The 23884-nt window shown below is 47.3% G+C and overlaps 1 protein-coding gene across 1 annotated transcript in view; it reads right to left on the bottom strand.

The window, feature by feature from the left end:
- Positions 1-23884, bottom strand: part of LOC136945361 (ERC protein 2-like) — an 86672-nt gene that overhangs the window by 29498 nt on the left and 33290 nt on the right. Inside the window, exons 12-14 of the mRNA XM_067239131.1 lie at positions 16110-16257; positions 10698-10853; positions 4631-4696 (exon numbers count right to left, since the gene is read on the bottom strand). Of these exons, the coding sequence (XP_067095232.1) occupies positions 4670-4696; positions 10698-10853; positions 16110-16257 (331 nt within the window). The 3' untranslated portion in view covers positions 4631-4669. The remainder of the gene's footprint in view (positions 1-4630; positions 4697-10697; positions 10854-16109; positions 16258-23884) is intronic.

Genomic DNA, 23884 nt, shown 5'->3' with positions numbered 1-23884 from the left:
TGATGAGGGAAAAAATGTAGTCAGAGACAGATGGGAAAGAGATGGAAGTGATGGAGGAGAACAGATAGGATGACTTGACACAAAACCACACACACACACACACTCACACACACACACACCTGCCAACTGCCCATAAACTGCTGACTCAGGTAACACAACCACTGGAGGAAGTGTTGAGAGCACCCTCATCATCATGCTCTCTGTGCTTGTGTGTGTGTGTGTGCGGTGTGTGTGGTGGTGAGGGGGGCGTTCTCCATTGTAATGACTGTGTTCTGGGTGTGTAAATGTTCTTCTTCACACCGCCTGCTCTGTGAGACGCCCAGCCTCAGTCCCCCCCTCGTAAACTTCAATAAAAACCACAGGACCACAACGTGAAAAAACTTGTCGGAAGTCCCCCACCTCCTCACATCCCCCCTCGCTCCTCTCCTTCCTACCCCACCTTCAAGGTCTCGTCCTGTCACACCTTGAAGCTACCAGACGGTGTTGGGCGGTGGGAGGAGGGGGGTAGTGGCAGCTTGTCTGACAGTCATGTAAAGACAGCATTAATGAGCCCAGCAGCAGTGCTGCTGAACCAGCCCCGAGCAGAGCGCAGTGGGCAGGGAGGGGTTAAGCGGGGGAGACAGCACTGACGCCCCTCCAAGGAATCTGATGTCGTGGGATAAGAGGCCGAAAACTCAGTGGAGGTGAGGTAAAGTCAGGTGTGGAGGTGAGGTAAAGTCAGGTGTGGAGGTGAGGTAAAGTCAGGTGTGGAGGTGAGGTAAAGTCAGGTGTGGAGGTGAGGTAAAGTCAGGTGTGGAGGTGAGGTAAAGTCAGGTGTGGAGGAGCACGGCACTTTCCCTGCAGGAGAGAAATCTGCTTGAATGGAAGAGTGGCCAGCTCATGGTAAAACATGAGCCGGCAGATTCATCTGGTTCCCAGGCTAGATGACTCATGTACTGGAGAAGAGAACATCGGTATTAAGGTACTGACATTTTGCAACTGTAGGAGATGACTAAATGCTGAGTTGGTGAAGTAACCTCAAAGGACCTTGTATAATAGTCCTTTGTGTGTCTTTTAAACATAAACCAACATTGAGTGAAAAACAAATAATGATCATAACAATGATGAATGATTGGTTAATGATTAGTAAATATCAAGACATTGGTTGATGTGAGCTTAAACCAGTGTCTTTGTATAATATGACGATGGAATAGAGAATATTGTGCGAAGGTCTTACATTGGTTTTGTGTATATTTTTGTCTGTTTTTACAAATCATTTATTGTTTGATTGAGTTATATCAAACAATCCCATTCCCTTCAGATATAGCTGTCATTGTGGCCAGCCCAGGTGTTTGAGTCTTTGTCCCAGATCAGGTGTGTCCGTGCTGTGTGGAGTTGACCCCACTCCTCTCATGGTCACAGACCATGACGTGACCTTTGACCCCTGGAGCCTTAAGAGGCTGACAGCTTGCCGAGGGATGGGCGGGGTCGGCCACCTTCCGTGACCCCTAATAGAACGGGTGAGTGGCGACCAAAGAGATGCCGCCAAGCATCGACACACAGTCGGGCTCACATACACACACATATGGACACTTGCACACACACACATATGGACACTTGCGCGCACACACACACACGGAGAGAGGGAGACAGGCCACACAAGAAAAGAGGAAGGCGGACCTAAATACGCTAAGCCCAAAGTCCTCCCCTATTGTCCTCTCCCCTCTCCTCTCCTCTCCCCTCCCCTCCTACACTCCCCTTTCCTCTCCTCTCCTTCCTGTTCCTCCAACCTGTAGGAGGCCTCTCTCTGTCCTGTACACAAATATTTCTGTTCAGGCCTGGGAAGCCTTTCAGCTTCTTTTCTCTTCATTCAGTACAAATAACTTCACGGTGGGATAAAGGAATAATGTTTCCAGAACCCCCTCCACCTCTTTAATCTCCCTCCCTCTTCATATCTTCCTCCACCCCTCTCACTCTCTCTCTCTCTGTTCATACCCTCTTCTTTTCTCTGTCCAGAAGACTTTCATTTTTCATTATAGAGAGATTCTAAGGCCAATAGGGTAACAACAAAAAAACTCTGCAATCAACAACATGACATAGAGAAGTATAAGATGTAAAAGGACCAATCAGTATCAACCTAGAAATAGATATTGTATGGATACTATTTTTTCTAGGGTATACACAATCACCCATGTTTCTAAATTCACGAGTCTGCAGAGACAGAGACTTGCATATCAATAAACACACACGCAAACACACATATACACACACACACAGTGTGATCTCAACTCCTGTGTCTATCAGTCCTGTCATCTCTGTTTTCTCATATTAAGGAAGGCTCACTGTGAGACAGGATATGGGGATTAGGCCTGGCCTAACTGCGCTACAGCTACACACCGCTAAATGGCTCCCATCTGTTCTCCCATAGAGAGCGGCTAATAAATGTTAGCCGTGCTAGCGCTGAGCACCCCCAGAATAACAGTGGCGGATAGATGAGTCCCACTGATAACGTTAGTTGCTACGCTGCAGAGCGCTAAAGGCTAATGTGTCTGGCTTATTCTATTAGGTCTGGATAAGAGGCACTCGGAGGGTGGGATAAGGGAGTGTTCTCCCATCGGGAGCAGGGAGCATGGTCCAAATACCCTCTGTTGCCGTAGAGATAGATCGGAACACACACACGGATTGCTTCTCGAGTGGATATTCCAAAGGAGGCAAAAAGAGAGAATTGAGAGGTGTGTTTAGTTGGTTTCATTATGGGGGAATCCTGACACTGCTGCATTCTTTACACACATGGACTACATTATAGATAGCGGTCTGGTGTTTGGTCTGGCCCTGTGCACTTCACCCCCCCCCCCCCCTCCCCCGCCCAGCCACACACACACACACACACACTGTTTACACTCACTGTATACACACACACATACGTCTTACATACTGTATAAACGTCCACCACCATTTTTGACCACAGTCTTTTAGGCACCTCTCATCCTTCACTTACACTAACCAGGCTGGGCTCCAGAGATTCTCCTCAGATAGAGAGACCACCTGTGGGGTAGGAAGGAGAGCGGAGGAGAGCGGGAAACCACAGCTAGCATGGTGGAAGGAGGAGAACGTTATCATGGTCACACAGAGAAGCTAGCCAATAGACAACACACCCATGCACACTAGCATGAGCTCACAGCTAAGTGCCCAGATAAGCATGAGTTCAGACCCACACTCTCACACACACACACTAATTTACTCAGGTCTGCGTTCAAAGACATCCTGGGTCTATGGGGGGTCTCGATATAAAACCCAACAGGATTTATCCTTTATGACTCTGCATTCTTCACTTTATGCTTTTTAAGCTAAAAATAAAAAAAAACCTTATGACTGAGCTGTGTTGTGTATTGTAATTAACCACCTACCACACACATACACACACACGCGCGCACACACACTGCTGGTGTGCACCAGAGTGGGGTACTGTGGTAAAACTTTACTGGCCTACATGTGTGTGATTGAAAAACAGGAGAGTGGTCAGATGGACTCGTCCATCTCTGGTTTTTCTCACTCTGTCGTTTTTATCACCTCAGAGACCTGCTTGGCTCTCTCAGGCTGGTGAGTGCCGTCGGGGTTACTACCACACGGTTCACTAGCCACACGGCCCGCGCTCAGCACAAATTCCGTGCACGGGGGGGGGGGGGGGTTTTGGTGTGGGGGAGTTGGGGGAAGGGGAGTGGGAGTGTGGGATGGCAGGGCTACCGCAGCCATTACTTAGCCGAGCAGCCGTAAACCTCCGGCACCGAGTCCACTGGAAGCGGCGCAGGCCCGTAAAGAGAGCTGGCTCCGCTCGTGCTCTGCTCAGCGAGCCGGGGTCCAGCGGTGGTGTGGTCACTGTGGTAACCACCAGGACGAGTCTTCAGGCCTGCCTGGAGCCTGCTGTCTGGAAAGTTCTCTTTCACCACATGCATTTACTGTCAGGTGTGGCACAGAGCCCACAGGAGAGGAACTACACCAAGGTAGGTGCAGTGGTCAAGGTGGAACACCAGAGAGGAGACCGTGGCTTTATGGATGGGCTTTCTAACAGCCAATCACATTCGGTTGCCTCATTTGTACTTTCTGTCAGAGGTCCAATCCCAGCTCCTGAGCACCTAGCTAGGGTTGGACTGCCATGTGGTGGTGAACATACAGTACTATGGTACGGTGGCCCTGAAGTGCAAATCAACCCACTAATATGAGTGCATCCCCCAAATGAAAACACTCCCCCCAAATACGAGTCAACTCCCCCCAAATAGGATGAATTGCTCACCTCCCCCCAATACAAAGACACGCTCCCCCAAATGGGAAACGACATTACATTAACTCAAAAACACATTAACTCAAAACGGAAAGGGTTGGTACTACACTTCGTTGCTGAATGGATGCAGTAACTAACAATAAATTGATCGACAGAAGTACAAAATGCAATAGCCTGACAGTTACGTGCACCAGGACATTTGTTTGGCTATCGAAGCATGTAGCAAGTAGTAGGCTACTTATGCAAAAGTATAAATTGCATGTTAAACGTCAAAATCGATAGCCAAACAACCATCCTGGTCCACGTAACTCATATTAGTGGGTGTGATTTGCACTTCAGGGCCACTGTACTATGGAAATGAAGCACACTCACCCTTCAGAGTTGAAGTTGTTGTTCCCGTGGTGACGGTGGTCACGCCCATATGCCCTCTTCGTCATCCTAGGGGAGAGAATGATAGTAAGTTAGTCGTGAACTTCATAAAGCATTCATTTAGCGTCTGATACTCATGTTGAAAAAGTTGAAGCTCCCTGACTACACTTTTTCACTCAAGTTAAAGTAAAGAAGTATGGGTATAGTAGCCATTATTAATACTTGTTGGCCTCACATCATAAAAATAATACAAAAAGACATTATAGACTTTATAGCACATTCGCCAGGAATCCTTTTAGATTCTGATAATTTCGCTGATAATCTCCCTTTGAATCATCAAGTTTTGAAAGTTTGAAAAGAGAGAGATTTTTTGGGGTGTTGTGTGTGAAAAAAGAGTTTCAACAACTTTTTCAACCTTTCAACTTTTCAAAACTTAAAATATTGTTGCTTTCTGTCTTGCTCCGTGGTAGCTTGGTGGACTGGGTTTTGTTGTGCGTGACAGCCAGTAAATGGACAAAAGGCGCGCAATGACAATATATAATATTGGTCATGCCACGAAATACAGATTACAACTAAAGTAAGAAGCCTGGCTTTAAAATGTAAGAAGTAGAAAAAAATTACATTTGTGTAAAACATTTAAGGACTGAAAGTAAAAGTGATACCAGAAAGATTTACAGTAACATTTGCTACTTCCCATCTCTGCAAATAACAGGTGGAATATCTTCCTTTAAATAAAATCTGGGGTGTACACAAATAAAAATGAATACGATTTGATTTGAAAATTTGATTTAGGAGCGTCCACTGGTATTATCTCACTCTACTTTTAACAAAACAAGCGAGGGTATTTTCAGAGAGAGCCAACAGAGGAAATAGAAGTCCTTATGAAATCCTTGTGTATGAAACAGACCATACACCCATTCAACTGTCTCTCTCTGCCAAGTTCATGGCTAATCTTCTATTTTTTGTTTCTCTCAAGGCCTAACCCCCGTGAGTTTTAATCAAAAGTACCCCATTTTACTTATCCAGAAAAGATGTTTATGATATCAATGGATGTTGTTTCCTCTTGTTTCGTTCCGTCAGGAGCTGGTAATCAAACACGCAAGGTTTTTTCTTACGGTTGAGAAATGGCAGACAGAGCCCTATGAATGGTGAAGCTAATCTAGAGAGACTACATAGTTCACATGCTGCCAACTGTCCAGTCCGGCCAGTGCTAAGCTAAGCTATGCTGAGGTAAGATAAACTCGGTTAAACTATGCTAAGCTACATAGACAGTAAAGTAATGAACCTGGCTACAACTAGCAGGCTATGCCATCATGTGTTATGCTACACTAAGGCTTGGCTGTAGTCCACAGCAGCTAGCCCCAGTGAGTGGCAATGACAGGCTTAGTGAATTCAGTCAAACTAAGGCGAAGCAACAGATACAATGAACGCTAATAGGGTACGCTATGCTAAATGTTAAAAGCTAGCTCCAGTGAGCAGCTGTGGCAGTCCAAGTAAACACAGCCAGGCCCCGGATTTCTAACCCTGCCAGGCTACCAACACACACACATACACACACACACACACACACATACCCTAAAGCAGCCAGGCTAAATACCATGTGCTACTTCTCATAAAGCTGAATCAGGCAGTCTGTCGAAGGGGCAGAAAAAAGAACAGCAGACCAAGAGAAAGGCCTTGTAATTCTAACTCTGATAAACATTTTATGACTGTTTTCTATTTCCTTAAAAAGGACTGAAGCCAAGTCTCTGGTAACGGTATTGGCTAAATGAGAACAACATGAACACAACATGCATGTCAATCTGAACGGGCCCAGCACAGGAGACAGGCCTGGGCTGTATCTCAACAAGGTCAAATTGGTTCCTTACGTTGTCTGGTCAGATTTCCCCTCATCTCTCCTGCCCCTTTAAAGTCAGAGCCAGTAAACGAGAAGAACTGTTCGAATCATCAAGCAGGAACCAATCGGCGTGTTAGACTGCATAATGACAAAACAACCAAAAATGTGTGAAGGTCTACATGTGTTTGTGTACATGTGTTTTTCAGTTCTTCAAAGTTGAACTGGTCTTCCTTACACAGACGTTTTCTAGGTATTCTCAGCAACAGAGAGTGGCCTGGTGTGTGTGTAACTTTATGCGTGTGCGGTTACCGCTATGTTAGTAATGGCTTTGAGCATATCTCTGGCTCTGACAGGCTTGGAAGGCATCGTGGTCTCAAGGGTGTGTGACCGGAGCCTCTTCATCATCATCATCATCAATCACTCTCTCAGTGGAACGACTGCTACACGGCACTGCTGGCCACGATCTAACACTCTGGGAGGGTGAGTGGAGGAGCGGAGAGGAGAGAATGGAAGGGAGAGGGGAGGAGGAAGGAGAGGAGAGGAGGAGAGAATGGAAGGAAGAGGGGAGGAGGAAGGAGAGGAGAGGAGGAGAGAATGGAAGGGAGAGGGGAGGAGGAAGGAGAGGAGAGGAGGAGAGAATGGAAGGAAGAGGGGAGGAGGAAGGAGAGATAACAGTAGGAGGTAGGAGACAAAAAGAGTGGGAACACAGTTGAGGAGGAAAGGAGGAGTAGAAAGAGTTTAGGGAAGGGGGGTGGAGGGAAGGGAGGGTTGAGTGTGCAATGCAGGATGGAGGGTAGAGGGGAAGGAGAGGGGACAAGAGAGGGATGGTGGGATGGGGGGGATTGGAGAAAGAGAGGTGGTAAAGAAAAACAAATAGAGTAATGAATCACGTCCAGATAAAAGAGGGAGATAAAAGCAAATGTGAGGCGCCATGTTTGGAGGAAAAACAGTCTCACCTCAGGGACCCTACCCTGACCTAACCCCCCCACACACAGGCACACACACACGCACACAAACCCACAGTCTCTTTATATTCTCACTTTTGTCCTCATTCATCAAACACACTCCTGCAAGAAACAACAAACACACATAATTCCCAGCTGCGTTGACAGAGGTCAACCAATCAGCTCTCAACTTTTCCTCATATTTGACATTTGACCTTGTGTGGAAGTTTACCAGAGGTCAGGACAGGGTCCCTAAAGTGTGTGTGTGCGTATACGTAATCCTGTGTGGCAAAGTAGCATGATGATGCACGACATGGTGTCAAAATCAACTGTCATCAACCAAAATGCACACACACACACACCACACACACAAACACATAAACACTAAATCCTTTCCTCCCTGTTGTAAACCGCAGACCTGGCTGGTCTAGACTTCCTAATAGAGTCTGGTCCAAACACATATGCACAAACATGCCGTCTTACAAACATTCTGCCAGGCTACTTATACAGCTGTCCCTAGAACTGCAGCTGTTTCAGCCTGGTCCTTAAACCAGCTTTCCATTTCACACGCAGCCACGTACAGTGAGCTGTTACAGGCCTCTTTTACAGACGTACAGTAAAGATTCAGGTTTAAGGAGGGCATTTCCAGCCATCGGAGGCAGGATTTATGAGTTATTTTGTTATTCTCTGAGTGGTTAACAAGATTTCCCAGCAGTCGTAATCATACTTTCATAGTTTTTTTTTGCTCTAATCCAGACCAGTATGAAGCCTGTGGACTGCCTCATGTCGACAGAGTAAACGTGTGTCACCAGAGCAGGGCAATCCTATCGAAGGAGGGACGTTTATGGGTGAATTCAAGCGGAGCGACACAGTATTAAACCTGCGTTGAATTGAATTGGCCGTGTAAAGTCATCTTTGAAAGGGGCACTTCGAGACTCTGAACATCTGAACGCATGTCTTTCAAACCCAATCTCTAGTCCAATCAACACTGATATTTTCTGCGGTGTCATCAGGAAGTACAAGGCCTGAATTTGCACATGATGAATTAGCAAGTCTGCTACACTACCTATCTACTACTACTAACCTAAGAAAAACACAGATTTTGTGTGCCAAGACGAGAATCAGATATATCAACATCCTTCTGCAGCACTAAAGGCAAAAAAGAGCAAAATGTTGGAGTAGATTGTGCTTTTTGCTCACCTGCCAATCACCCCTCCCAGGCAGAACTGAGTCATGGGTAAAGAATCTGTTCACAGGCCTCACCTGTGTGACTAGACCTCTCTGAGGCTAATAAAAAAAACATACACTCCACATACTACCGCTCACAGGTTTAACAGCCAGCGTGGTGGCGATGGTGGTGTGTGCGTTTGCACGTGTGACTGTGTATGTTGTGTGAGTGTGTGCAGGTGTGTGTTGTGTGTGCTGGGTGTGTGTCTTGGGTGTGTGAAGGTGTGTGTGTGTGTGTGCTGGGTGTGCGTGTGTGTTCAGGTGTGTGCTGGGTGTGCGTGTGTGTGCAGGTGTGTGTGCAGGTGTGTGTGTGTGCAGGTGTGTGCTGGGTGTGTGTGTGTGTGCAGGTGTGTGTGTGTGCAGGTGTGTGCTGGGTGTGCGTGTGTGTGCAGGTGTGTGCTGGGTGTGTGTGTGTGTTGGGTGTGTGTGTGTGTGTGTGCAGGTGTGTGTCAGGTGAGAGGGCTCACCCCAGCACAGGGGGGATCTCCGTGTGTCTCATCATGTGCTGCCGTTCTACTCGCAGCATCATGGAATGGCTTCAAACATGTAATGGGGCGTCTCAGAGTGAACAGACAAGTGATTCTAGCCTCCCGCCAGGTGGAAATCCCCCTGTGTCAACCCACAACACACACGTGCACAAACACAGAGTGCACACTATTTATACACATACACAAACACACATACAGACACTGTCTCTACAGTGAGGAATTCCCCTTATCCAGCAGTACGTGGAGAACAATAGTGGGCTGATGAGAGTACAGAAACACAAGCAGAAGCCATCCAAAGCAGGGGGAGAAGATCTGAGATCACAGAATCTCCAGAAGGGCACCTCCAATCGGTGTTCCAGTGGGAAGAGCAAAGAAACTGTTTGTATTCTACAAGACAGAGCATTGACAGCATCATCTCTGCCACAATATTGGCTAACTCAGATAAGACATTCAGAGTGGGGCGGAGGGAACCGAACAGATCCCTGGGTGACCTGAAGGTCCTCCTCTATCAGGGGTTAGCTGGTAGATGGAGAAGCTGGTTATTAGCAGGCCAGAGCTCTGACATCAAATCAAATGTTGTTTTTTACTAGCAGTGTCGTAAAGGGCTTCACATACACCCATAGAAGTGCACCTAAACCAAGCCCACACCCTGATAAGCCACTGGGCAGAACTGAGGCAAGAGTGGAGAGTGATCCAGGCAGCACACCTGACAGCCCCTGCAGCTGGCTGTATTGCACACAGTTATACACACATGTAAATACACACTATAACACATACACATTGGACACACCCGTGTGCGCGCGCACACGCACACACACGCGCTTATCTTTATAACAACAACTGCATGTTCTTTCGGCTCTCTTCAAACAGAGACACATTAAGTTAGTCCTGAGGGAAAGTTGGATATGATACTGTCAGGAGGTGTGTTTGTGTGTGTGTGTGTGTGTGTGTGTGTGTACACACAGTACACAGTATACAGTAATTTCATCTACAAATCAAAAATACTCATTTGGCAGATTTCCCCCTTAGGCTGCTTATCTAAATTACATAAATGACTCACTGTTGGCAGGATGGAGGGATGGGCAGAAAGAGGAAGAGAGAGAGACAGAGAGAGAGATGAAAGAGAGAGAGATGAGAGAGGGAGAGAGAGAGAGGGGGGGGGGGGAGAAAGAGAGAGAGGGGGGGGGGAGAAAGAGAGAGAGAGAGAGACAGAGATGGGAGAGAGAGAGGGGATTTCTGTGATGATGGGCAGACCACAAGTGGCTGGCTCATGGGATGAAGGTTGTGTAATTGAGTCAGTTCAGACAAAGCCCTTCACTTAGCAGAGAGCGGAGCAGAAGCCAACACATGACGAGCACTGTGTCAACGTACGGCACTGCCGCGCCCGTGTGTGGACCTGTGTGTGTGCGTGTGTGTCTGTGTTTATGTGGGTGTGTGTCTGTGTGAGTGTGTGTGTATGTGTGTGTATGTGAGTGTGTGTGAGTGTGTGTGTGTGTGTATATGCGTGCATGTTTGTGTGGCTGTCCGTCTATATGTGTGCGTCTGTGTGAGTGTGTATGAGCGTGTGTGCTCACCTGCTCTGCGGGGTGGCGGAGGTTGGCGTGAGGAGGGGGCGGGCCGCGCGGGGGGCTGTGGTGGTGGCCGTGTGCTGGGTGAGGGGGGTGAAGATGATGAGGGTGGAGGTGCTCTTCGGAGTAGTTGTCTGAAATCAGCTTCATCCGGCTCTGAGTCTACGACAAACAAACACAAAAACGTTACTTTTCATCAAATCTCCAGAGCAGGGGCCCGTTCTCCGTACGTCGCTAACTCAGTTAGCTGGATTTGATTGTTGACGATTTGTCATTATCTTGGATTGTTCGGTTCTTCGAAGCTCATCCTGGACTTGCTGTCATAGCAACAGGTCCGTAAGCTTAAACCTGCTCGGGAGCAGGTTTATTTTATGTAAACACGATTAGATTGAGGCTTTACAAGCAGAGGTGATACAGGAAGTCTGTCACAGACATGTCTTGTCCATTTTTACTACAGGAACCTGTTGCAGAAGATGCAAGAATAATTAGCAGAATTTAACATGAAACCGAATTAATTGCTCATTGCGTGATAGATAGGTAGGCTATGCGCGATACAGTATGCTAGCCTATACTTTTTGAGAGGATAGCCTATCTTTTTTTGTAAGGGTGTCATTTACATAATACATTTGTTGAAACCACATCATATGACATTAAAGATGATAAATGAAAATATGAAAGTATAGGCCTAACATAGCTTAGCCTAGCTTACTGTAATAAGCGATAAAACGTGTGGTCACTCCTCTACATTTAATTTGGTCTGCTACTTTTTGCCAGCCCTCTTTCTTGGATTTTGCAGACCTCGAGGTGTTCCCTGGCGTTCTGATAAAATCTTCAAATTCGGAGTAACCTTCGAGCAAGCTGTTGCTCTTGGCACGGCCGTGGGAAGGAAAGATGGATGCTAGCAGTGGAAGGAGATACAGACACAGAAGTAAAAGGAGAGGTAGAAGGTAGAGAGAGAGAGAGAGACACAGAGAGAGGCTGGATGGCTAGCTGGCTCGGTGGAATGACAGACGTGTTTGAGAAGAGTTTAGCGGCTCCTCCGACACAGGTGTACACCCTCAGGCTCCACACACACACACAGGTGTACACCCTCAGGCTCCACACACACACAGGTGTACACCCTCAGGCTCCACACACACACAGGTGTACACCCTCAGGCTCCACACATTTACATTACATTTAGTCATTTAGCAGACGCTCTTATCCAGAGCGACTTACAGTAAGTACAGGGACATTCCCCCGAGGCAAGTAGGGTGAAGTGTCTTGCCCAAGGACACAGCGTCAGTTGGCATGACCGGGAATCTAACTGGCAACCTTCGGATTACTAGCCCGATTCTCTCACCGCTCAGCCACCTGACTCCCAGGTGTACACCCTCAGGCTCCACACACACACAGCCACAGCCAGGAGAGAAGACGGAGGAAGAGGAGGAGTGCGAAGAGACGAGAGGAGGAGGAGGAGAAGGGAATAGCTCACAAATACACAAGTACACACAATGATTTCTCTTGCACACTTGGCTTGTGTGTGCCGATCGGGACAGCTCTGCTGTCTGTTTTCCGGGCTCAGGTGAGGTGAGCTGAGGTGAAGCCCCTCCAGGCCACAGCAGAGATGAGCAGCAGAGATAGGGAGGTGTGGAGGAACCACAGAGGAAGCAGTCAGGATCAGACAAGAGGATCTGAGAACAGCAGCTAGACACAGCTGGAGAGGAGCGACAGAGGAATGGAGAAAGGGACACATCTGACACACACACTTACACACACACACACACACTCACGTCCACAACACACCTTCATACACACACACTAGCTCACACACAAAAGCAAATACACACATACAGTCCACACACACACACACAAGCACATACACTTCAAAACACACGCATCCAATCACTCACAGACACGCATGCACAACACACAAGCACACACATCAAAACACACAGACACACACACACACATTGCTGAGGGAGGTGCTGGATGGCAGAGAGGCGAGACCAGTCATTAGGGAGATCAGAGGAAGGGAAGAGACTGCCCTCCGTAACCTCAGGTGTCGTTCAGATGAGACCGGGCAGGGCGCTGCTTAGAGGGCCGGCCCCAGACACCACACCTGTTGTTATGGCGATGGAGACCAGACTAATTGCAGAGCTGGACCCAGAGTCGACACAACACCTTGTGTATAAGTGAACACCTTCAGCAGCCATTAAGCAGCACACACACTCACACGCAGGGTAAAGCAGCATTGATTGGATTCCACCAATAGGAGGGTGTAGGGGCATTGTAGTGAACATCCATACAAGGCAGTGTCAGGACCAAAAGCCCCAGTCGGTGTGTGGTGGGCGGGCTGTTTGGAGAGTTAATGACCTGAGTCACAGGCACAGATGAGGGAAGTGATGAACGACTGCTGGGAGAGGCCCGCTGTGTGGCCAGCCGATCACAAACGCACACACATGCACGCACACATGTACCATCACACACACATTCACACACACCACACGCACACACCGTCGTAAACACACACACAGACACATGTAAGTGTAAACTCCCCTCGCAAACACACACGGGATAATCCCGTCTTGTCCATCTTCCTTGGTGTGTGGAATGTGTGTGTGTGCGGTGGAATGTGTGCGTGTAATTAGTGTTAATTAGCAGTTGTGTGGAGTAAAGCGCTCAGTAATGGCCTCCAGTCCTGCCTGTGGATCCAACGGCAGGGCTCGACACAGGTGTTAAAGTCTGCTGGGAGGGGAGGGGAGGAGGGTGTGATGAGGTTACCACACCATGGAAGATCCTACAGTTGTGGTCACAGCTGCATCCTAAACCTCAATCTAAACCTTCATCAAATCACAAGCATTCTGTAATCAGGGCATTCCCATATTTACCCACACATACAGTATATACACACACTCACTCACTCACTCACGTTCATGCACACACACGTTCACAACCACACACACACACGCAGCTTTAGTGAGAAGAACAGACACAGGGCTTACACAAACAAGCAGCAGGACTTCTACAGTAAGTATGCCAATACTTTGATACACTGTGGACCACACGGCCAGCAGTGTGTGTGTGTGTGTGTATGTGTGTGCTCATATTGGAGGTATCATAGCGAAATGCCTGCGCCTGTAGTACATTGACCCTGCCCTGTCAGACAGATAGTTTTACATGAGACTCTCTCACAGTGGCACGTCTGTGCAAATTCCAAATCCATCTTTCCAGCTGGTGAAACGGATTTGTGTCTGAGTGTGGGAGTGTGTGTGTGTGTGTGTGTGTGTATGAAAGAGTACAAGAGAGAGAGAACGGGGGGATAAGAGTGAGAAACAGAGAGAGAAGGTGAGTGAACAGACACACCTCTGAGAAGTACACATCCATCTTTATGGAGCTTCAAAGAACCACAGACCAACAGACATCCATCAGGACCAGAGGAACCCTCAAAGAATTCCCATATGTAGATATGTAGACAGATTTATTCTGTCTCTCACCCCGGGAAGCCTAGGAGTTAGCCTGTGGAGCGGGTGTGAGTGTGTGTATGTGTGTGTATATGAATGTGTGTGTGTGTGTGTGTGAGAGAGAGAGAGAGAGAGAGAGAGAGAGAGAGAGAGAGAGAGAGAGAGAGAGAGAGAGAGAGAGAGAGAGAGATGGCCTTTCGAGATTGCACTGCATAATTGTCTCCAGGCTAACACTGCAAACAGAAATGCAGTGGCACGGTTTGGCCTAATATGTTTGCCTTAAACAAACCCACATAAGTAGAAACACACACACCCACACTCACACACACAATCACTCACACACAGACACACACACTTTACAGAGTGTCTGAAGTGGGTAGGTCAGACAGGGCACCGCTATCTGTAAATCTATCTGCTGTCCCTAGATCAGTTTTCCCCCCCGAGACTCAGAGTCCCATAATTCCTAGGCATTTCCTGGTTAGCTTCCTTCCTCCATTGGCCAGCTCAGAGCTTGGGAAGGTGACACATACTCTCTGATATGTGTGTCACTGGGTCATGAGGGGAAGAAAAGGGATGTGTGTGTGTGTTGGTGGGCGCCGTGTGTAGAGAGAGGGGGGGAGGGGGGGATGTATGTAGTCCATTGGCAACCTTTGCCACAACATTAACCTTTGTGACCTGTAAGGCAACTGAAAGTAGAAAAGTGTCGACCCAGTATCGACCAGGGCCAGTGATGAAGTACAGCTTGTCCTTGACCGATATCTTAAGAAACATTAGGAACCTGCAGGCTTCAAAGTCAAAGCCTTTAGTGTTTGTTAGTGATCTGTTAATGACAACGAACTTTGACTCTGAAGTAATGCAGTCTATGTGTGGATGCCCTGCAGGACTCTCTGGGAAACCCTGTGCACAGTGCCAGGAAAGGTTAACAAAGTAGTAAAGGACACCAAAAGAATGTGGGAAACAAATTAAACATCTGTCTCTTAATGTGTGGGTTCCTGTATTTTGTCAATGTTCGGTTCTCTCCTCTTCTCATCTCTTTTCCTCTCCCATCCCCTTCCCTCTGCTCCCTTACCATCTCTCCTCCCTTCTCTTATGTTATCCTCTCCCCTCCTCTCTTCTTATCTCTTACTGTCTCCTCTCTTGTTTTCCATCTCCCCCCCCCCTCTTCTCTCGTTTCTTCTCCTCTTCTCCCATCGGCCCTCAGGGAACACCACAGTAATCAGGCCTCGTCACATGATCGCCAGGTGTACTGTAACCGCTGGTTACCCAACGGGAAAACATGACTCATCCCATGGCGATAAACAGATAATGGGCCTTCCTCTCAGTTCCTCCTAACACACTCCCCAGGAGCTGTTTACCGTTTACGATTCACAAGCATACTCCGACGCGCACAAAACACACACAGACTCTTGCCGGGATGCAAACACACTCGGTCGCATCTGTTGACTTTTAAACCTGAGACGTTTCCCAGAAGCCTCCCTTACTCAGCGGGCGCCCTGCCGCTAGCTCGTTAGGGTTAGCATCCAGGCCAGGACAGTCATTGATGTGGTTTGACCTAGCCCTAATAACCGGCATACCTCCATTTATCACCCAGGGGTCATACAATGTACAGCAAGAGTCAACAGGAATGTGTGCATTTGTGTGTGTCATATTGCCATGAATACGGAAGGATGGTGATTTACAGAAGATCTTAATGACATCATAAAAGAGTTCTTGATTGCTTCGAATGGTTGATTGCAACCTGTAAGCTGGTGGGTACTCAGGATGTGTGTGTGTGCCGGGTTACTGAGTCACTGCGACTGATTGCGGAGTCACATGCAGATGTGTGTCTGGTCGAGTGACTTAGAGTCTAAGAACGATAGTTTAACCTGTCACAGTAAAGTATTGGTTCCTGTCCTGGTCTCTAGATCTGAAATGACTTTGTGTGTGTGTGCACGTGAGTATGTGTGTATGAGGCGGGGGGTGTGAGGCAGGCTACCTGTTGTTTGAGCTGGTGCATGAGTCTGTCCTTCTCTCTCTTCAGGGCCATCACCTCATCTGGTGCTTTCTTCCTCTTGGAGGCAGAGAGCTCCAGCAGAGCGATGTTGGCGTCCTTCTCACTGATGGCTGCGAGCAAAGCCTGCTGTCTGGAGGAGAGGAGAGGTCAGGGAGAGAGCAGAGTGGAGGGCAGAAGTTAGGATATTGAAAGGTAAATGTTGCTCTTCACAGAATTAAGGAGAACTTAAGAACCAAAATGACGCATGATACACACCCACATACCCATTTTAAATTAAAATAAAACAGTAAAAGAATGCTTAATAAATACAATTTTAAAATAGGACAAGAAGTCGAAAACAGATGAAAGCCTAGCCCAGTGTAAACACACACATACGCACTCTCAAGACACTCACACACGAAACACAGGGCATGGCTGAGACACAGCAGATATGTTTGAAGTGGTTTGCTAAGTGCAGCATTTGCCTACCCCAAACTGAGCCACTGATGGAGCACTAGTGTAATAGGAAGTAATTGAGGAAGTGACATCGTTCTTCTGTCACCGTTTGTTTTCTAAGTGGTCTGAAAACTACAGGGGGTCCGGGTCACAGGTGCAGGGTGAACATACAGAGAGGATATTTCACACACACTCATGCTTACACACACGCCCAGACACAAACACACAGACAAATATATACTCAAGGACACACACAAACATAAACAGAGACGCTGACAAACTTTAAACTCGAGTAAACACAGGACGCTGACACAAGATAGACGCACAGACACAAAGTTGCAAAATCACACATGTGCATAGACAGACACACACACCAGACACACAAACCAGACACACACACCAGACGCACACACCAGACACACACACCAGACACACAAACCAGACGCACACACCAGACACACACACCAGACACACACACCAGACACACACACCAGACACACACTCACTCACACACTCATCTCCCACTCCCCCCTGGCTATGAGCCTTTACACTATTTTGTGTTCACACAATTAGGAGGAACTAACTAAGGGGCCATCCTGTAATTTGGGGGTTTGAATCATTGTTCCCATTTTTGTCACGGTGCAGGAAGTCATAACTCACACACACACACACACACACACACACACACTGGGAGAGCAAAACGTCTTCCAGCAAACAGACAGACCGGCAGCCAGGCAGGCGGAGAGAGGACAGGGGATCTGAATGCTTCCAAATGTAGACAGAGGGAGGACAGTGAAGCAGTGGAGATTGTGCTGTGGCATCCTGGGAAGAATGTCACGCCTGCCTGGCTGGGCTGCCTCTACGGCATCTCCCACTTTGATGCTTTAAAGAGAAGTCCATCTATCTGGCCCCTGAGCCACCCACGTTCTCTGAGCGGCACACCTTCCTGTTCTGGGTATTTATAGCGTGGAAACATTACACAAGTTCAATCCAGACTGTGGACCAGCATTTGAAATTAGGAGAGTGCGTTTGACCTGCGCTGGTAGGTAAAGTTAAGAGTGTGTGCACACGTGTGTGTGTGCAGAGTAGGATGGGGGGCATTCAACATGGAATTGGAGTCCTTCATTCGAGTGCAGGCCTTGTGTTTTTATTCCATGATTTAAGTCCCGGTAGAAATAACTATTCCGAAAATAAACACCCTCACTCAGAATAAAGACTTGATGGCTTGGAATTCCACAATCTGTGTTTTCAGTACAATTATCTGAGGGCTGCATCTGGATTCTCCCATTCAGGGCCGATTAATAGCCTCTGTGTGTGTGTGTGTGTGTGTGTGTGTGTGTGTGTGTGTGCTAACGTGGATCGGAGCCCTTAATCACACCATTAATCACAGCAGTGGGCCCGGGTGACACACCTCGTCTCCCCACACCTCTCCTGTTATTCCTTTTAATGCTTGCTATAGGGGAACCAGGGGGGAACACACACACACATACACACACACACGCACACATTCGCACAACTGTGCAGACACACACACACTGTACAAACACAGGAGACCTAAACCAGTGGAAGTGCATTAGAAGTACCTGCTAGAGAGAAAGAGAGAGAGAGAGATACAGAGAGAGAGAGAGAGACAGAGCACTCTGTCTGACCTGATACATACTGATAAAACACTGGAACAATTCAGTAACAAGACACTCCTCTACTGTAAAATAAATTTTAAATAAAAATCACAACAGTGATTTATGCTTTTACATTTCACACAATCTCTAAACATATACATATATATATATGTATTTAGACAGGTGAGAATGTGTGAATGTGCAATCCCATGGCAGAGATGTTGGTTTAAGTAACACGGAAGAGTCAAAATTATAGACACTGCTCTGCATCCATCCAGCCACAGATACAGAGTACAAGCCTACACAGTAGAGTGGTGGTAGCAGTTAGCTTGTGTACATTACTTTATCATTGGCTAGGCTAAATAGAGCTGACATGTGACGTAACTCTTGTTCCTGTCCCTGGGCGTATAAGGGCATGGAACGTAGCGCCATGCGTTAATGCTAATAAACACTCTGCAGATCAACAGCAGAACACGGCGGCCATCTTGGAACCAGTTCTCACCCAACCAGGCACATCGTGTGATCTAGTGGCTAATTTGCATTTGTTTCACCTCAAAAACTTCTTTTTTTTATCGTGGCATTAGAAGGAATAGTATTCACAACATGAAATTCCTGTTCCTGTTTGAAGGATGGTAGAGGATGGAAAAGATAAAGCCCCCTCCGTTGCTTTTGGAGAATACATAGACAAGGGACTAATATTCACCCTCCCAGTAGTAACGGGGATGGTGGGAATGATCAGGGTTAAAGGTGAGGTGAAGCAGTCTTAAAGGGGAGGCTGTTCTGGGCCACCTGCATCCTCCCAGGCCACATCTGAGCTGTCAAATGTACATCCCATTCACAAAAATGCCCCCCACATTGAACCCCTCCATAGAGTATAAACAGTGACTTGTCAGAGGTTGGCTTGCAGATCAGAATGTATGGTCAAACTCGCAGGGCCTCTGTCCAGGCTGGATTACACTCTGCTCCAAAATGGCTGCTATGCTTCAGTGAAAGACAAACCACTTCCAGTTTCTTTAATGAATACCCTGGGCCCAGGCCCTGGTGGAGTCTCCCTGTTTGTGTGTGTGTGTGTGGGTGTGTGTGTGCATGTGTGTGTTTGTGTGTGTGTGTGTGCACCCACTACAAGATACTGGGGGGCTCCTAGTGCTGAGAGATGTCTTCCTAAAACCATAAAAGGGGCATTATTTTGATTATCCAGCCTATAAAAGTCTACCACATCCTGTAGCAGGGCTTGATGAGTGTGTGTGTGTGTCTATTTATGTGTGTGCATGTGTGTCTCTATTTCTGTGTGTGCATGTATGTCTGTTTGAGCGTGTGTGTTAGTAAGGGAGGGAGACTAAGTGTGTTTGTCTGCATGTGTGTGTAGGTGTGTGTGTGTGTGTTCAGCCCTGATCAGTGTTATTTACTATTAAGGTCTCAGGACCTTAATCACACAGGGGTATTTCATCACTGCTAATTTGAGCAGTCATTTGGTCTGGGACAGCAAGCGGCTTCACAGCTACATAAATCCACCTGAAGGCAGACCACTTCATCTACAAGAGTGCCAAAACACACACACACACACTCCTAATGACTTGAATGCTTGGATCTTGTGCTGCCTGTTCCTCTAGCCAGTATGAACCTTCCTCTCTCCCTTCGTTTTGGCATCTTCTGGGCAAACAAGGCACTATTTTCATGTTGTGTCTAAATGAAAGGGTGACAACCCTAATGATTCTCTATCATTCTCTACTCAATGCACGAAAAAGGTAATAGCCAAGTTGATATGCTATTTTATTTTTACTGCTCACCGATTTGAGATGGGATAAATGTCCATGACACTGATATGAACACAAATAGTTTACATTCACACACGCACATCCACATACCCACACACATCTTTCTATCGAAAGAATTAGGTGTAAGATGTCTAGAATTTGGGATATAAAGCTCAAGCTTGTACATTCACATATGCCTCACAGTACCCCAACCTAGTCTGACAACTTATTTATAAGGGTTGAAATTCTCCCCTCTCCTGCAACATGTGATTCCAATTGAGTGTTCATGGTTGCTGAGACAGATAGAGATGTTCCGAGCTGGAGTTGGGAGATGGATGGCTAACGTACATGACCAAAAGGAAGAGAGGAGGAGGGGAGGGATGGAGAAAGAGGGAAAAAGTGGGACAGGAGAGGAGGATGGATATGGAGAAAATGGGGTGAGGAGAAGGGGAGTATAGGAGAAAAAAAGGAGCGAGGCAGGAGATGGTTAGAGAGCTGAGATGAGACATTACATTTACATTTAGTCATTTAGCAGACACTCTTATCCAGAGCGACTTACAGTAAGTACAGGGACATTCCCCCGAGGCTAGTAGGGTGAAGTGCCTTGCCCAAGGACACAACGTCAGTTGGCATGACCGGGAATCGAACTGGCAACCTTCGGATTACTAGCCCGATTCCCTCACCACTCAGCCACCTGACTCCCAAAAGGGGCATGGGGGAGAAAGAAAGGAATACAGGAGAAGAAAGAGGAGGAGAGAGAGAGAGGTGCCTGATGAAGATGTCTTAGGGGGGCGGGACTCCTGTCAGAGACAACGTGATGTCAGAGGGCAGATGTGAGATTGCGTGACCAATCAGAAAGCCCTAAGTCAGTGTCAGGAGCAGACAACCCCCCATCACACAAACACACTTACACAGAACTTAAAGAGCGGGTGAGGGCGAGGGTGAGAAAAAAAAAGAACAAAACATGAAGGCATAGGGGTACGTGTTCGACAAAAGAATTCGCCACCTGTGTTCGACAACAGATAGAGAATGAGGGAAAAGCGAGGGGAACGGAAAGAGGGAGCGAGGAGAAGGAGGGAGGTAAAGATTTAAGAGTCCCAGCCAACCCTAAATCAGCTCAGCGCACTCCATGTTGTTATTCCTGGGCGTCACGGTTGAGTGATACGTGTTTATAATTTGTGTTATGACTTACTTGAAATTATGAGTGTGGAGAGTCGGCTTGACAGGAACAGATGCGTCCCTGGGATGCCCATGGGAGCCATCCATACTGTCTGCCCAGGGGGGGCACGGGGGCTGTGTTACTAGACCTAGTTAATAATGTGGCTTACCACAACGTCCCCTATCGGTTCGCTCAGGTGAAGAACAATGTTCAACGGTGTTCTCTGGTGAAGTTAATTGCGGGATTTTTTTTTGTGTGTGTATCCTACCTTGTGTGTCTGTGCTGTTTGTATATGTGAGGATGTATGGATGTGAGTGTGTTTGCGTGCGCGTGTGTAGTAACAGGGCAGAGTTGAGGCCCCTGTGTATTAGCCATGCCAGAGGGGAGGCCTGTGGTGAGCCCATGAAGAGGACATGTGAATGGGGCATGGTTGAGTGACAGGAATATTTACGAAGGGGAACCAGAGCTGGTTATTTACTACCCAAGAAGGGAGAGCAGAGAGGCAACTGCTACCTCGCATAAATCACACACAGGCCAATAAAGACGCATAGTTTCAGTCTTCTAACTTAGCTCTTTGAACTGCAACAGGCTAACGCAGAGTCACGACCCATCCTTAGCTATAATGCCATGTTCTGTTAAGAGATCCTTCCTGTTCTGACTAAGACCTCTGTGTTCTAATGTACGGTTTTTCGTGTCTTAAGACCTGTAGATCTTCTTTCATGTTCAGGCTATGAAAACTGTGTTCATTCACACTGTTCATGCTACGAATTTAGCCGCAGTAGCTGCTAACATTGTTGATGTACACGCTTGCCTCAAACGTTTCATTTTTATTTTTACAGCGTTTATAGACATACACTGCTTACCAATAGCTACAAACAGGCGATGCGCATACCTAGCCACAGCAGATACTATATATAGCCAGTGCCACAACCAGGCTCAGGGCCGTTGAGATATGGCAGACCACATGCTAGTTACGACATTTAATAAGTAAATAATACTAAATGAATGAACGTGAGAACATCAGTTTTCAAGGAGAGATCTCACACAAGGTAATTATGAACCAAGACTTTCATCCTGAACACGACCCGGCCCAGGTGTGTCCCATTAACTTTGACGACCCTCCCAGATTCTCACCGACGAGACAAGAAAAAGTAGAATGGCAGAAGGGAGCGTCACACTAGCTAGCTAGTTATTCTAAAGCTAAGAAAGAAACTTACCCTGATTTTAGGCATAAACAAACATGTTACATGCCCTGGTCTGCAGTAGACCTACATGCTAACCTTGAGCTACATGATTACCTTGAGTTACTTGCTAACTTTTGACTAAATGCCAACCTTGCATGATAACCTTGAGCTAAATACTAATCTTGGACTACATAACCTTGAATTACATGCTAACCTTGGACTACATGCTAACCATGAGGTACATGCTAACCATGAGCTACATGCTAACTTCTGACTACATAACCTTGAGCTACATGCTAACCTTGAGCTACATGCTAACCTTGAGCTACATGCTAACTTTGGACTCCATGCTAACCTTGAGCGTCACATACGTAGAAACATCCATGGCAGCAGATGGCTTTCTCAGAACGAGGCCAGGTTATGTGTGTTTTTACTCCACTAATAAAATATACAATCCACTTACTCCAACCCTAACCCCCCCACACACACACACACTCGCACACACACACATTCACCGACACTCAGACGGGGAAAGGGAGGACTAATTGAAAGAGTATGTATCAGTTTTACAGCAACAAGAGGGGAAAAAATACAAGAGGACAAAAATCAACAAATCTGTCAGAAGTAGCCAAATGTTTAGAGAGCGAGCCGGGGACCGGGAGAGATGGAGAGAGACGGAGACTACTCCTGGAGATGAGCAGGGCCATACGGTCGCTGTGCCGATACGTCCCACAGAGACAGCATATCTTCTGTGTCAGTCCAGAAGTAAGAAGCATAAACAGCATACATCACAAACCGAAACCCTTGCCAAGTGCGCGCACACACATGAACACACACACACATACAAACACACCTTCGCGCCTGCCCGCACATGCAGTGAGAGATTGAGTCTCACCTCTACCATCTCTTCAATTTCCCAGGAAGGGACGGGTTTGGGATACTTCCCGTTCTGGGGCCAGAGACATAAATAAACAAACATGGATGTGTGTGTGTGTGTGTGGGGGGGGTGACCCGAGGGACACCCACCAAGATGATGTCACCAACAGCTTTTTCCCATTTTGGTTTAACCGTGAGAGCCGCGTGAGCTTCCCCAAGGACAGCAGACTGTGGTCCATGGTCAAGGTCACACTCCATCTAAACCCCATCCTAAGATGTCCAGCAGGTGAAAGAGGAACGTTTGTTCTCTAACTCACCTGAAAGAGAGGGTCTATAGGCCCCGGAATCTAGTACGTACACACACACACACACACAGATAGAGGGAGAGAGACAGAGAGAAAGAGCAGCTGGATTGTTTAAAGCCCCTTGTCATCCCCGAGAAAGGTTAAAGGTCACTGCAAGAATGAGAAACACTACTGTAACACAGGCTTACTATACCCCCCCCCCCCCCCACACACACACACACTCTCACAAACACACACTCTTGAGTGCTAAGAGAGGGCTACAGCTTAGGTATAAACAGAGGGATGAGTTATGTCCCCTCCCAGAGAACCGGCCCCATGTCCTCCTCTCCATGGTCTGGATCACACACCACTAGCACCCAGGACCACACTGGGAGCACTGGATCTAAAACAGACTCTCACCTACTGACATGCCCTCAGGTAGCTCT

Source organism: Osmerus mordax, chromosome 7, assembly GCF_038355195.1.
Source record: "Osmerus mordax isolate fOsmMor3 chromosome 7, fOsmMor3.pri, whole genome shotgun sequence".
Classification (NCBI taxonomy): domain Eukaryota; kingdom Metazoa; phylum Chordata; class Actinopteri; order Osmeriformes; family Osmeridae; genus Osmerus; species Osmerus mordax.
Note: the sequence above shows the minus strand (reverse complement) of the source record. Positions and strands in the feature narration are given on the sequence as shown.